This window comes from Furipterus horrens, unplaced genomic scaffold, assembly GCF_987537825.1.
Source record: "Furipterus horrens unplaced genomic scaffold, mFurHor1.1.pri manual_scaffold_2, whole genome shotgun sequence".
In the NCBI taxonomy this organism is placed as follows: Eukaryota; Metazoa; Chordata; class Mammalia; order Chiroptera; family Furipteridae; genus Furipterus; species Furipterus horrens.
In genome coordinates this window covers 83,838,466-83,854,728 of record NW_028327172.1, presented here as the reverse complement: position 1 = coordinate 83,854,728, position 16,263 = coordinate 83,838,466, and the positions used below count along the sequence as shown (strand labels likewise).

Genomic DNA, 16,263 nt, shown 5'->3' with positions numbered 1-16,263 from the left:
AACTTCCAAAACTATGTTGAATAAAAATGGTGAAAACAGGTACACTTGTCTTGTTCCTAATCTTAGGAGTAAAGCTTTAAGTTTTTGCCCATTGAGTATGATGTTGGTTGTAGATTTCATATATATGGCCTTTATTATGTTGAGGTATGTTCCCTCTATTCCCTAAACAGCATATTTTACTGTGTTTTCTAAATATTCATAGATTTGTACTATTATCAAAATTTAATTTTAGATGTTAACATTTATTGCTATCCTCCTATAAATAACATCAATAAATGATGAGGGTAACATATCACTTTTATTGCTATCATGTTTAAATTGGTGGCCTTCTGTACCTGACCCCACCTTGTTGCTGGAGTTTGATGGAGCTGGGGTACATGCCCTGTGGTGCATTATCCAGGGGTGAGATAACAACTTAGCCCAGCACATACAAGGGGGTTGGGAGGGTTGGGGAAGAGGTCTGTATGCTTGAGGACTCTTTCTGGTGTCAAGGGTCTGATGTCTCCAGAAGGCACCTGCAGAGCCTCCTTGGCCCTCTGCAGAGGGCAAGCCCAGGGAAGAGCCCAGACTCTGGCAAATCAAGTACAGTTATGGCCACCCAAGTAATAGGAAAGTATTCTGGAGTAGGAGAGCTGTTCAATAGAAGTTAACATTGCCATGGCCTTGCCAAATGACATGTATGACTTGCATGACTTCTCTAAAGTGGAACTGGCTGCTCCTCAGCTTATTATGTTGGTAAATATAACTGGGGACATAAATGGCAGCTGCTGTGATTACCTCATTGGTGAAGAAAAGGAGATGGCAGATTTGATGCTTGTTGGGAATAACAACTTTTCAGATAGAGATAGAGGAGGACTTCAGGAGTCTCCTGAAGTAAAATGTAAACCCAATGGACTGGAAAACATGGAGTTGCAAAGTTGGGAACTCAGTGTTGCAGAAACACAGCTCGTGTTTGAAGTATCAGTGTCCCCAGAAAAGTACAGCACAAATAAAGATCTACCTTTCCAAACATCTGGAGCAGAGGATAGATGCAAGAACTTGGAGACTTAAACCCTTTCACTGTAAACAATGCCAATATGAAGAAGAGTTTGAAGACAAGTTTGTGCATCACATCAGAGTTCATAGTGCCAAGAAGTGTTTTGTAGAAGAAAATGCAGAAGAGCAAGTAAAAAACAAGGGATCTGGCTCTTCAGCTGTGGAAGAGGAAGATTTATCCAAAGGTCCCATTCACTGTGATTGCTGTACTTACCATACTAATCAATATGGTTATTGTACTGCTCACCAGAATCACTATACCAGAGTTGAGATAGTGGGTGAGTTTACACTTGTATCATTTGCATGTACACCACAGTAAGTGAATATCACTGGAGAAAACACTTGAGAAACCATTTTCCAAGGAAAGTATATATATATATATATATGGAAAATACAACTATTTTTCAGACAGAAAAGAGAGATGTACGTGCCTACAGGAAATAATTCACATAAAAAACTGTAAAGCCAATAAAAGCAAAAGGAAGATGGGACTTGTAGCCTTTTTCCTGCAAGATAAGATTCTGTTAAGGATGAGGACCCTGCGAGAAAAAAAGAAAAAGCAAATCCAAAAATAGTCAGGAGGTGCCAAAGGAAGTGAACAAAGTAAAGGAGAATTAAAAATGAAATACTTGCATAAGAGAAATACAGAGATGAAAACCTTGAAAAATAAATCAACTAACAAAAGCAGCAAGCCTGCTCAGAGGAGACTACTCAGAGGGGCATGCTCAGTCAGAGACTCCTCCTCCCATGAAGCTTGCAAAGATGGAGTTTGCTCAAAAGAGAACTGTTCAGATGAAGGCACTTCCTTCCATGGAAATTCCTCCTCCTGTGGAACCTCCAATTCCCAAAACGTCTCCTTGAAAAGAGAGCGAAAAGGAAAAGTCAAACACGCAGAGTGAAATGGCACGGGAGGAGCAAGTCTGTATTGAGGTTGGCTTGGTGCCTGTTAAAGACAGCCAACTTCTAAAGGAAAGTGCAGATGCAGGGGGTCTGTTACCACCACCACACTGCTGCTGCCAAAGGAAAACTTAAAATAAGTCAAAATATCATTTAGTCCCTGAATGAGAAGGAAATGATGAAGCTCCTCTTCAAAAAGTAGAAGCAGAAGCAGCAGATAAAAGTCTAGCTGGTCTTGCTGCTATTGTCAAAGAATCGGCCAATATTTCATCTTCTGAACAAAAGCTGAATATGCCAGAGGGTGAAACTTAGATGGTAAGCATCAGGCTGACACTGGGCTTTGAAAGATGTATTTGGATACAGATGAGAGCAAAACAGAGACCTGCCCTGGGAGGGACTCAGCATTTGAAGGACCAGTTTCACCACCGCTTCTTCTACTGCCAACAGAAAAAGCATGAAGCAGTGTCCAAACTCTTGTGGCTTCCCATCCTGTTCCCATGGCAGTGAAAGAGTCACAGGACATGGAGGAAGATGAAGACATCCACAGTCATGACGGAATTGACCTAAGTGTCAACATGTCAGGGCGGTGATGATTCTGTATTGAGTGAAGCCTTGCCAGTCTCATAAGAAACTAGGAGGAAAAACGCAAAAAAAAGCTTTAATAGTAAAGTGGCAGAGGGAGATTTTGTTTGTAGCATCTGTGATCATTCTCAAAGAAAAAAAAAATTACAACAAACACCTCAATCACCATTTGGTTAATTTATACTTCCTGAAAAAAGCAACTAAAGGGCAAATGTAGTTAACCTTTGAAAAAAGGCTTCAGTTCTTAGTTTGTAAGATTTATTACATTTTAAATTTGCTTATAGTAATAAACAAATTTTTGTTTTTAAAATTGCCCTAATTAGTGTCTGGTGTTGGTTTTAAGTAACATTCTTTTCCTTTGGACTATTTATACCTATTGTGTAAATTTTAGCAAATCCAAGAGAGCTTGTGTACTAAACTAATGGACACCTAAATTTGTTAGCTTATGCATTCAATTGAAACTAAAATCCAAGGTGGTATATAGCATTGCATTGCTTTGTCTAGCTATAACTTTTCAGCTTTCCTCCCATGACTTTTTCTTCCTGTTTCAGTTTAGTTTATTTTTGGTTTGTTTAGCTTTATAAAATTAGGCATACTCACATAACAAATTACTTGAACATTTTTCCTGCTTTAAGTAAATATAACATTTTAAAATTATTTTAGAAATAAGAAGAGATATTTAAATTGAATAAAAATTTTCCTAACAATGGACATTGTTTCAATCCAGAGTTTTGATCAATATTTCTTTATTTATGTATGTTAATCATCATAAAAACAATAATTTTGGTATATTTTTTATTTTATTTTTTTAATGGCTTAAGATGTTGCACAATATTTTTATTTTAACCTATGCAGTTAAACTTTCCTAGAAATAACATTTGTATTGAACAGTAACACTTTATACACATCTGTGCATGTTTATTTTGTCTTCTTTGGAGAGATGCTTTTAGAATTGTTTGAGCAGTTTTCTTTTCTTTTTTTCTTTCTTTCTTTTTTTTTTTTTTTTTTTTGATGCAATTATCTTTTTTGCAAACTATCAGTACGTGCAAGTTGGTGACCAAATGAAACATGCAGGTGCAGTTCATGGAGGTTCACATTTTATATCTTTGCCAGAATCAGTCTTTCATATATGTTACTTATTTTAAGTGAATGTACTAAATTCACAGATCTCAATTTGATTTTTGCAATAAATCAACCTCTAGGCTATATATTGAATGGATTTTTGTCACAAATACCAACCAGAAGTAAAAAAAAAAAAAAAAAAAAAAAAAGGTTTATTTTAGTACAGCTACTTCTTAAATGTGCAGTATTAAGTGATATCTTTGAGAAAAACCTTTTTTTTCATAGGTTGTTGGTGTTTCAGCTGAGTAAAGAACTATAAGTGATGTTTGGAAACCACAAACCTGGAATTAGGAGACATAACTTCTTCAAACTGTAAAGAATATCAGTTGTGCCTTTTTGCCAAATCTGTTGCCCCCAGAACACAACAAGGATGCCAGCCTGCTAAACCAAGCACGCCGTTGTCCGGAGACAGCCAACTGACCTGGAGTCTGCATGATCCTTCCCCATGTGGGAAGGCCACCCTCCCCTCCACACCCCCACTCTTATTAGGGATTTCTGGACCCAAGGGTAGGTAGGACGACGACCATGTCCAGCTTGAAGCAGCTAGAGGAGCTTGAGACCTTCGCCCATTGTCCTTTACAAGATTACAAAGGGTCTTAATATCTGAGAGGGAGGGATAGTTATTTTTTACGAACCATGGGTATGGACTTGGGGGGGGATGCTGGGGGAGGGAGATACTGGGTGGAGGGGAGTAAAGGGGAAAAAATTGGAACTACTGTAACAGCATAATCAATAAAATATATTTAAAAAAAAAAAAAAAAAAAAAGAATATCAGTTGTGGCAGCCAAAAGAGGGTGAAGTGAACTAGAGGAGCTTTGGAAAACTTTGGGCACTGGTTCTAGAGAAAGAGCTGGGGGAGCAGCAGACCAGATCCCAGGGCAGACTCAATCCCAGTGCTACGGGAGAAATATCATAAGCAAACTACTCCCCTCCAAGAGGCAATAGCTGGAGACAGCTCAACAACTGTCTGAAGTGGGCAGAGTAACTCTCAGTCAGCTAATTTAGGGGAAGGACCCACCAAAGAGCAACACAACAACAACCAAAACCAAAATACTACTAGAGAGTCCAAATAAAAGGCATAAAGGGCATCCCAAGAGCATCAAGTTAAGGAGATCAAGGAGTCTGCACCACTGAATCACACAGGATTCCTACCACAGAAGGTCACACCACAAAGGCAGGAAATAAAAGCAGATGAATCTAAGAAGCAGAAATAAACAAGAACAGCCACGTAAAATGGAGAGGCGAAAAAACAACACACCACCAAAAAGAAAGGAGGAATCCACAGGAGAAGAGATAGTTGAAACACAGGCAAGCAAACTACCAGACGTGGAATTTAAAACAATGGTAATGAGGAAGCTCAATGAACTCAACAAACTAAAAGAAAACTACAATGAACTCCAGGAGAACTACAAAGAACTCCAGGGAAACTATGAGGAACTTACTGAGAACTCGTCGTCAGCAGCCGTCCTTCTCGAGAGACGATGGTGTAGCTTCTTAAGAGTCTATCTGCACCGCCGAGAATGGCTGTGCAGTCCGACTCAGGAGTGACACGGTATCTGTCTCCTCCCATGTCAAATCAACATCTTGTGATGACGCTGGAGTGTCCTCTCCAGTGAAGCTGAAGCTACAGAGCCTAGGCAGGGTGATATGGAGGGTCTGCTGTTGCCCATGCAGCACACCCCCCCTCTCTTCGCAGCTGAAGGGCCCAAGGGAAAGACGGAGTCAATACAGCTTGGCTTCAGGTGCGCCGCAGGAGTTGCCGGCGTTGACTACAACGTCATACCGCCTTAGGGACTCCGGCTCCGGATTTTCTGTCGGGGTTTACTCCCTTAGCCTTTCCCCTGAAGAGGTATGCCGCAAGGCAGCGGAGGTTTTTTGGAGTCAGAGTTTTCCTTCTCTGATGTGCCCTGACTGGAAGATCGAACCAGCGACACTTAGCTCACAGGCCGACGCTCAATCCACTGAGCCAAACCAGCCAGGGTAACAACTTCAAGTATGCCAACATTATGGGGGTGCTGGAAGGAGAAGACAGAGAGAGAGCAAGAAATTGAAAAACTATTTGAAAAAGTTCTCTAACCTGGTGAAGGAAATAAACATACAAGTCCAGGAAGCACAGAGAGTCCCAAACAAGGTGAACCCAAAGAGGCCCACAAAGACACATCATAATTAAAATGCCAAAAGTTAAAAGAAAGAGAATCTTAAAATGAGCAAGAGAAAAGCAGTTAGTTACCGACAAGGGAGCTCACATAAAACTGTCAGCTGATTTCTCAACGGAAACTTTGCAGTCCAGAAGGGACTGGCAAGAAATATTTAATGTGATGAAAAGCAAGGACCTGCAAACAAGATTACCCAGCAAAGATATCATTTAGAATTGAAGGGCAGTCTCAGGGACTTCCGGCCAAGATGGAGGCTTAGACTGACACGCTCGGTCTCCCTCTACAACTAGAAAGGAATACAACTACCTCAAAACAAAAGATAACTAGAAATTCCAGTAAATAAAACTACACGGAAGCCCAATGTGTGAAGTTATAAACCAGCAGCGCTCGTTGGGCAGGTAGAAAGAGCGAAAGGGCAAAAGCACTGAGAACTACACCAGCATGAAAAAAGACATAGAAACTAACAACAAGAGCCACAAAGAAATGAAGAAAACAATTTCTGAGCTGAATAACACAGTAGAAGGAATCAAAATCAGGATAAACGAAGCAGATGATCTGATCAGTGAGTTGGAGGACAACATAGAAAAAAATTCCCAGACACTGCAACAAAATGAAAAAGACTGAAAAAGAATGAAGAGGGTTTAAGAGAGCTGCAGGACAACATGAAACACAATAATATCCATATCATAGGGATACCAGAAGGAGAAGAAGAGGAGCAAGGGATAGAAAACCTAATTGAAAAAGTAATGACAGAAAACTTTCCAAACACAAGGAGAAAAAATGTCTCACAAGTACAGGAATCACAGAGGGTCTCAATGAAGATGAACCCAAGAAGGCCCACTCCAAGGCACATCATTCAAAGACAAAGAGAGAATCCTAAAGGCAACAAGAGAAAAACAGCAAATAACATACAAGGGAGCTCCGATAAGACTATCAACTGATTTCTCAACAGAAACACTACAAGCCAGAAGGGAATGGCAAAAAAATATTTCAAGCAATGAAAAACAAAGGCCTACAACCAAGGCTACTCTACCCAGTAAGGTTCTTTTTCAAAATGGAAGGTGAAATAAGGAGTTTCCCAGACAAAGAAAGATAAAAAGAATACATCTCCACCAAACCAACATTGCAAGAGATGCTAAAGGACCTGCTTTAAGAAGAAGAAGAAAAAGAGAGAGGGAGAGGAACATAGGTACAAAGGGAAATTAATAAATACCTGTCAATAATAACCTTAAATGTAAATAGATTAAATGCTCCAATCAAAAGTCATAAGGTAGTGAGATGGATATGAAAACATGACCCACATATATGCTGTCTACAGGAGACACATATCAAAGCAAAGATCTACACAGACTGAAAGTGAAGGAATGTAAAAAAGTATTCCAAGCAAATAGACATGAAAAAAAAAAAGCTGGGGTAACAATACTTATATCAGACAAAACAGATTTCACAGCAAAGGCCATAAAAAGAGACAAAGAAGGACATTTCATAATACTTAAGAGAACAATCCATCAAGAAGATATAACCCTGGTAAACATATATGCACCCAACATAGGAGCACCCAAATACATAAGGAAAATCTTGGAAGACTACAAGAAGGATATCAAGACCAACACACTCGCAGTAGGGGACTTTAACACCCCATTGTCAACAATGGACAGATCTTCAAAGCAAAGAAAGGCCAAGGATACTGAGGCATTGAACTATGCTCTAGATCAAATGGACTTAGTTGATATATATATAGAACTTTTCACGCCAACATGGTCATTTTAGATGAAAACATTTTCTTCTTCAGACTCTCTTTAAAAGTGGTTTCTGGCCAGAATGCAAATCACATTCCTTTCTGGTGAATAACATACTGTTGGCCACCTGGGAATCAATCAACAGTTTCTGCTCCACCCCCATTTTTTAAAAAGTGCCTTTTTCTTTTCTTTTTTTCTTTCTTTTTTTTTTTTTTTTTATCTTTTATAAGGAGAGTTAGGTAAACAGGCTATTTTCTTAAATTCTTAGTTTGTGAGTATTTTTTTTCTTCCCAGAGGAAGGCATAATCACATGCTGATGAAAAATATCGGCACCTGCAAACCTGGGATTCGGATGAAGTCTGCAAGCCACCAGCAGGCACAGCTGAGCCACCTGGCAACAAAGGCCTTGTTTAAACCTCAACAGAGGCAGCGAGGACAAGACTTTTCTTTGCAGATCTTTGGTTTTCCTTCTGCTTTGGTGCTAGTTTTTCCCATAGTCTAGTGGATCATCTACACAATGCATCCCCATGAAGCAACAGGATGGGGTGACGAAAAACTGCCGTGGCCTCAAAACCCTGGATTCAAGTCTGGACCAGCTAATTACTTGCCATGGGCATGTTGCCTAAATTCTTTGAATATTAATTTCCTAGTTAGAGAAAAACAAATCTGTTCTCCCAACCTCAAAAAAACTCAAGATGTGTTAAATAAGTCTATGTAAATAAAAATATGTAAAAATTCTTTGTAAACTCTTAAACCCTATGCAACTGTGTGACAGGGAAACTGCACAAGAACAAGGTGTTAGCAAAGGGAGAGCAGGTTACTGCTTCATGCACCTGGGGCCTGAGTTCCTGTTACTGGCCATATGCTTGGCTTCCTGTGGTTCTGACGATAGAAACAACCCCCTCAACCTGACCTACAGGCTCTGCAAGGTCTTGCTCCTGCCTAACTCACCAGATTTGCCTTATACATTGTTTCTCTCTCTATAAAACTGTTATCTATCCCTTAGCTTTTAGTCAATTGTCACTTCCTTAGGGTACCCATTCATAACTCTCTGACAAGGTTAAAGTTTTCCTATTGTATGATCTTATAGAATCATGTACCTTTCCAAATTTGTAAAGTTTCTCACAATTACAAATTCCATTTATTTAAGTAATTTCACATTATTATTTGTTTCCCCTATTTGCCTATTCAGAGACAGGGATATATTTTGTCTTACCATTTGTTCCTGGTTTCTAGCATGATGCCTGGCATGTTAGGTGCTGAAAAAATATTTGTTGAATGTGTGAATAAATGGGCACATGGATGAACGATGAACTTGGTCCCTCTTGGATCCAAGGATAACTTGGGTATATGAGCCTCATGCGAGATTGAAATTTGGCCCAAAGAGCTTTGAAACTTTATTGAGAAGGTGTAAATGATAAAATAAGCATTGGAATCAGAGAAGGCCAGAATACAACTTTGATGCAAACTTCCCTTTTATACTCAGAAATTTATTTACCTAAGAGTCATGTGGGTTTGTGTATGGCAAGTGGATGTACTCAAAAGGTCATACTTAAAAGGGAAAAGTGTTTTCTGGAAAAACTATAACTCCTACTCTGGGCAAAAAGGTAAAATTTGCTGAAGATGAAGTTGCATCTGGCAGATTTGTTTTCTCAGAAAAAAAAGTTAATTTTTTGAGGAAGGAATTGTCCTGGAATATGCTGGCAAACATGTTTATTCTTGTGTTGGTGTATGTGTGTATTTTTGCTTGAGTAGCAGCTATCTTGCCAGGGATCTATCAGAAGCTAGAGACCTCTGAGCATAAGCATTGCGGGACTTGGAGCTGAGCTGGCAAGGGGAAGCACCTGAGAATGGAGGGAGGAGTCTCAGTTCTGCAAGCAATCCAGCAGGCATCCGAACTGGGAGAAGTCACCTATCTGGGGACATTGGGACCATTACCCTTAATTTTTCTCCCCTTTTAGTTGTGGGATTGGTGACAGGGTTGATGGTGACTTTTTCATCCAGTTAAGGGAGTGGGGGACAGATGGTAGTGAGAGGAGCAGGGCAGAGAGAGCAGGGTGGTCTCTCCTGACAGACAGTTTATGAGCAAACATGATGCTCCTCCTGGAAGAAAACCTGGGGTAGGGTAGTCAAGGCAGGGGCCTGACAGTGCAGGTGGGACAAGCAAAGGAAATCGGGTCATTGTTGTGAAAGGAACTTAGCTTACAGCCACAGCCTGATTAGGTCTGCTGATATTTGGGTTAAAAGTTAAGGGTTTATAACATGATTTTATATATGGTTAAAGACATATTTGAGGGCAGTATTTGGGCACAGCCACTGTGGGATAACCCACTGGTCCTGGTTTACCCACGACTTTGCCAGTTTTCACACTAAAAGTGCCCAGTTCTGGGCAAAGCAGGATGGCTGATCACCATACCACACTCACACACTCTCTTACCTTCACGCTGGGGAGGCAGAGCAGGCCACTCCTAGTCTCAGAACAAAGCAGAAACAAGACTATATCTTTAGGATATTAAGAATCTACAAAGCACCAAAGATATATTGTAAAGCTCCCTATTAAATTGTTCACCTAATGCTGAAAGTGGACACAAGGAGGGGTCCTATCCTAAGGTGTTATTTTAGGCCAATAATTCATTTTCATTTGCCAAGGCATATTCTTCAGTTCTCCTAGCTATATATGCGGTGACTATTCACACTAGATTTTTCCATGATGAATGCAATTTTATAACATATTTTTCTTAGTAATAAAGAATCAAGTATATAATTAATGCTATGAGTTTAAAAACATTTTATATAAATAAGATCTAAATCAGAGAAACATGTTTGTTAGAAACTCCGACTTGATTTTTCACTCTGAAATTAGTAACACCCTATGACAAAGATAGTCAAACCCTTAACAAATGAAGCATTGACCCCCTCCCCGCATGCCCTGCAATGAGGCAAGCAAGTACAGAGTGATGAAGGGTAAAGAAGGGAAAGGATTCTACTGATATTCCTTTATTCTGGAGATTCCTTGGTAGAAGCTAGCCTTAGATGAACAGGTTCCTAGATCTTGGTATTAGGTGGAAGAAGCCATCAGGCTCCTCTGCTGGAGGACAGTAGGGTGGACTGTAGGACCAGCCACCTGGGGAGAGGGCACATCTTCTCCTGGGCAGGTCGAGCAGATGAGGAGTAACCCACCAAAGGCCAGGAAAATACCGGCGACCCAGCCCAGCTAGAGGGCATCTCCAAACTCCCACCGAGGCACAATTTCAGGGATGTTGTCATCCCAGACGTCTTGAATTATGGTGTAGCCCACCCAGGAGACTGGAAAGAGGATAGTGGCTGAAGCTGATGCCTCCAAGTCCCTCCTAGGATGCAAAGCCACCTCTTAAATACCCATCTGATCCTGTGAAACTAGCAGCATTCGGACCCAAAGTCAGAGAGAAGAAACCCCAATAGTCGCAGCCCATGGGAAGCTACCGTGAGGACCCAGGGTACCTGGAGCTCCCGGGGCAGAGATAAGAAAGACTCAAAAGCCTGGCACACAGTGGCAACTTCCTCCTGATTCACACAGACCTCCCAAAGGCCCATGTTCCAGGTCTCCATTTCATTCAGATCCAGGCTGAGAGTCTTCCACTGGGATAGGGCGGTGGTGATGCAGGACCAGACCCAGCCGAAGAGAGAGAGGAGCAATACCCCGAGCTGGGCTTTCCCACAGACACTCCAGGCCACGGTTGCTGCACCACAGAGGCAGAAAGAAAAGGAGGCTAGGTGTCTCAGAGGACTTTTGGGAGAGCTGAATGGAAGGTCTTTCACCCAGAGAGGGTTCCTGTTTCAGTTCTGCAGGCAGCAGCTGAAGCAGGTGCCAGGAACTCCACAATATTTGGGTTTAGGGTCAGTGCCCAAGATCAGATGTGGGTGTGGATTTTTGGGGAGGGTCCCATGAGAGGCAAAAAAGCCAGACAGTCAGCCATCAATACATATTTAACGAGAAAAATTCACAAACTTCATGTTAAAATTAGTCCCCAGTTTTGAGATAACAAGTATGAAGTTCTAGGAATATACATTGATGTACTCTCTTTGGAGGGCAACATAACTTCATGGTCCATACTTTCAAATACATGCATACTTTGACCCAATATACTAACTCCAGGAACTTACCCTAATTTACTGTGAATATATACAAATATTTATGAAAATATCCACTGAAATATTGTTAATAATTGTGCATTTTGTTTAAGTGTAGGCAGCAATTTTAAAGTGATATAGAAGAAATTTTAATGACATGAAAGTGTTTTTTATGTGTTGTTAACTGAGAAAAGCAGGTGACCAAACAGTATATAGAATACAATTTCACTTTCATAAAAAGTGCATATATATGCATATTTATGTGATATCTATATTTATATCTCTATATATCATATCCCACAAATGTGAATATCTGTATTTATATCTGTATATATCATATGCCACAAAATGTTGACCATGGTTATTTTAGTCAAAGAATTATGGATAGTTTTTGTTTCCTTATTTGTGCTTGTCTATTTCATAAATTTATCATTTAGCATATTTATAAGCAGAAAAAGTTTAAAATTCCCTAATCTAAGGAGCCCATCCAGACCCAGAAGTGCTCCCTCCCCTGTCTCCTGCCACTGCTAGGACAGCAACTATAAAGAGATGGCAGTAATACCAGCTTCCATCCTTACTTGGTGTTGCTGCTGAGTGGCAGGTTCTGACAGCAAAATAAATAATTTGCATTTATGGAGTGTGCCTAAATGCCAGACTTTGTTTACAAATTTTATCCTTATTTAATTTTCACACCACTACTGTAAGACCTATGTTGGGTCATTTGTCAAGGTTCCCCAACAGGTAAGCAACAGACCCAACTCCTGAGTCAGGTGGCTGGGACTGTGACATTTCATGTTGTCTCCAGGCTGCAACAGTGATTCCTCTTGCATTGCAGCTGCATGCTGGTGACACAGCGTGTAGGAGAGGGTTGATCTTTATGGCAAAACACAGAAGAAAATTGGGATTCATTATAGTAAAGACATAAATGTTGACCGATGTATTCCCCTCCTCATATTTAATCTGTTGGTTACCCTGTGGTACACTAGGAAGTGAAAGCAGAGGGGTGGGATAACAAGGAGAAAGCAGCATCCTGATTTATTTTCATGATGTCTCAACACCTAAGCAAGCTGATTAGATTAAAAGTGGAGGGTGGAGGGAGGCAAGCAAAATTACCTGGAATGTTCTTTTTATTTTTTTATTATAGGAAATTTTCAAACATATAGAAAGTAGAGAAAATGAAATGAAGAAATATCATGTCCTATCACTTATTTCAGAAATTACCCACTCACAGCAATCTGGTTTCATCCATACCTGCACCCATTCCCTGTCCCTCCCTTCATATTCTTTTGAAGCAAATGGGATGCTCTTTCAAATTATAAGGTCCTTCTGCTGCTCTTATAATAAACACAGGTTCTAATCAACACAATGGCAAAATACACATCCTTGGAAATGCTGTCTGCAAGTGCTATATACCTATCCAGGTTTGTGTTTGATACTTTCTTCCTGAAAACAAACATGCCTCATGTGTGTTAGCCATGGAAAGTCAGGAGAAATCCTTTCAGACATTGCTCCTTATTTCCTTGACTTTTCTTCAAGAGACCTTTCTTGATGATTTGTGAAAATCTGTGAGCTGGGAGACATATAAACCATAATAAGTATGAATTATGAAGGAGGTCAGGTTAGTGAGGGAAAATGGAATCTATTCATTTATTAATTATTTCTTTATTTATTCACAGATCCATTCATACCTGCATGCATTGACTATCTATGTGTAGAAATCTCACTCCATTCCTGACGCCCCTTCTTCTTCTGCCTTAGCCTAACTCTGGCTCTTCTCTGCCTTTTCCTGGAACCCTGAGGAACAGTCCTTATTTATCCAGTGACCCAGGGAGAGGAGGAGCTTCTATAGTTGTGTTTGTGGGAATTCAAAGATCTGTTTGCTGGAGGAAGATCCAAGAATCTCAATCACAAAGTGACACTTACTTCCATTCTTAGTTCAGATTCCTTCCTACTGTGAAACCTCCCTGACTTAATCAGAGACTGGGTGCTCCTCTTCTGCCCTTTGTATTTTTCCCAGAGGTGGATTAAGTTTCAGGGTTTGTGCATTGCACAGGCCCGTTCCAAGGCCTGCACCTAATTTTGTACAATATTTGTTATTTTATATTATCTTCTTTAAAGAGTCTTCCCCCTTCCAGCAATTGTATAAGATTTAGGTCCCACAAAATATGGATCCATCTCTCATCTACCTCCAAAATAGTAATCATCATATTTTCCTGGGATTATTTATTTACATATTTTGGATTCCCAGCCTAGCACGATGTCTGCCATATAGTAGTTGCTCAATAAATATGTAATGCAAGTATTCAGGAACCATGTCTTCAGGTCCTTCTTTCTCACTGTGAGACAGGATAGTAAGAAGCTAGGAAAATTCCTGGGCAAGTAGAATAGGGAAACTGAATTGGTTTTCTATGGAAAGGAACTTCCTAGGATGTTATGGCTGCCCTTTGTGCTTCCTGTCTCAGCCTCCATTTCATTTCTTTTGTTCACATCACAGGAAGCTGCCCTTGCTTCACTGGACTGAGCAGATTGTCTCCCAGACGCTTAGAATTGACAAGGACCTTAGTATCAGCACCTACTTGTGGTCAACCCTGAAAGACAAATTAAAAAGGAATTAAAGCTAACATTTTAATTAAAGCAGTACATCTTCTTTGCAGAAAAACAAAATTAGAGAGAATAATTTGGTATACTGTACATCCTTTAATTCCCTATATGTATTTATATCTATTTTTAAAAAGGGAATCATACTGTACATATATTGTGAACATCTTTCAGTATGTAACATATTTAAATAATGAAACAATTTTTAAAAAGGTATATAGAATTGATTTATATTCTTTGATAAAAAGTGCTCAGCATCTTGCTCTAGTCTACACAGTGCTATTATTTGTACCTAGGTAATATAAATAATATAAACATACAATGTATTATGTAGATGTAATACATGTAGTTAAATGTACAAGGGTGTAGTATACATGTATATATGTATGTGGCTGTAATATAAATATGCAATATAAAACAGTAAGTATAGGAAGACTTATTTATAACGAGGTGACGGCACTTCGCACAATTCTAGAGGACACCATTCATTCATTTAGACTCTCATGGTCAATGTAGCCCATGAGAATGAACATTTAACGAAAAAAGTTCAAGATGGGCTTGTCGGATCTTCTGGCTAGATAAATTTCATAGGTAAGCGTTTTGAAATTGAGAAAGGTTCAGTTCGGACTAATCAGGAAGACAAACTTTGTCAACAGCTGCAACACAAAACGCGTCTCCCAAGTTTGCCAAATACGGGACGCCGTGGGATTTCCACGCTAGAAGGGTCGCGGTGCCTGCTGGTAGTTGTAGTGCAGTTGTCGTTTTCCGTGCGGAGGTCTGGATCCCGCGAGACTTCTTTTCCCGTCAGGCTGCGCACGGAGGGTGCTGGCGGGAGTGGAGCTGCCGCGCTGGCTCCGGGAGAGTGAAGCTGTGAACCTTCTTTCTTGTCGTGGCGATGGCTTCATTCGTGACGGAAGTCCTGGCGCACTCTGGGAGTCTGGAGAAGGAGGATCTGGGAACTCGAATCAGCCACCTGACCCGGCGGGTGGAGGAGATCAAGGTGCTGTCGGGGCAACCGTTGGCTGACTAAAATGGGACGCGGGATCCTTGTGTGACGGGACGGAGCGGAGAGGACGCTAAAAGCAGAGTGGGTCCGAGCAGAGTCCTCTGTGGACTGGGTAGGAAGGATAAGGGATGGGAAGGTTGGAAGTCTGTGTGGGTTGAGAAGGGAGCTCGGAGTGGAGCCCAGACAAGGGTTGGGGACCGACGAGGCCGGGGAGGTGGAAAGAGGGGTGGCTGGGAGAATGTTGGGGAGACATGGCGTAGGGGAAGAGGAGAAACTAAGGAGAGCCGCAGAGGCGACGAGTTGCGATTGGAAGGTGTCCAGGGAGGGAGCATTTGAGAGGACACCCCCCATCCGCGAGCGCTTATTTCCGCCGCCCACCCTCTTGTACAATTTGTGGATGAATATGATATCTTTGGGGAATTGCGCCCTTCTCCTCCCCCAGACTTTTCTTGTTAACACCTATCAGGATGTTTATTCAACTCTTATGCATTCCCCAGGCCCTTGAGGCTGTGTCGTGTAAAACATGCGAATGACGCTTGTGTGGGCCCTGTCTTGAGACTGATACAGAAACAAAAGGCACATGGCCACACACAGTTCCACTTTGTACTTGTTACCTGCCACCTTGCCAGTATTTGCCCACATTTTTGTTGCTTTCATTTAAACTTAGGCCTACTGCATGCAGCTGGATTTAAGGGAGCGTGTTTGACATTGTACCATAAAGGCACAAAAATGGTTTTATTTTACAAAAGTAGTATCCTACATTTTGAGTATTCATGTCACTGGCATCTCTTCTTTAACAAGGCTTTAGAGTTTTTCACCACTTTTATATGATGGAGTGAGGACCGATGATTAATCTGCTTGAGTATGGACCTGACGTACCCTTGCTTTCATAGGTTTCTTTTCCCAACTTGAATTTTCAGCCAATTGATAATTACTTTCTGTACTCCAAGCAAGCCTACTTTTCTTTCTCTTTTTCTGTTTCTCAGATTTTGCTTATGTTGCCGTTTCTCCATATTTT

At 40.8% G+C, this 16,263-nt stretch overlaps 2 protein-coding genes and 2 pseudogenes across 2 annotated transcripts in view; 3 read left to right on the top strand and 1 right to left on the bottom strand.

Annotated features, from left to right (window-relative positions):
* Positions 1 to 590: 590 nt before the first annotated feature.
* Positions 591 to 1,610, top strand: LOC150018951 (RE1-silencing transcription factor pseudogene; annotated as a pseudogene).
* A 187-nt stretch (positions 1,611 to 1,797) lies between these two features.
* LOC150018950 (RE1-silencing transcription factor pseudogene) lies at positions 1,798 to 2,731 on the top strand (annotated as a pseudogene).
* Positions 2,732 to 10,560: 7,829 nt separating this feature from the next.
* CLDN25 (claudin 25) lies at positions 10,561 to 12,902 on the bottom strand. Its single transcript, XM_090267343.1, is given in 4 exon segments — positions 10,561 to 10,640; positions 10,643 to 10,879; positions 10,882 to 11,250; positions 12,893 to 12,902. Coding segments are annotated over 4 exon segments (696 nt in total).
* Positions 12,903 to 15,047: 2,145 nt separating this feature from the next.
* Positions 15,048 to 16,263, top strand: part of ZW10 (zw10 kinetochore protein) — a 35,138-nt gene continuing 33,922 nt past the window's right edge. The window contains exon 1 of the mRNA XM_090265956.1: positions 15,048 to 15,239. Within this exon, the coding sequence (XP_090122082.1) occupies positions 15,135 to 15,239 (105 nt within the window). The 5' untranslated portion in view covers positions 15,048 to 15,134. The remainder of the gene's footprint in view (positions 15,240 to 16,263) is intronic.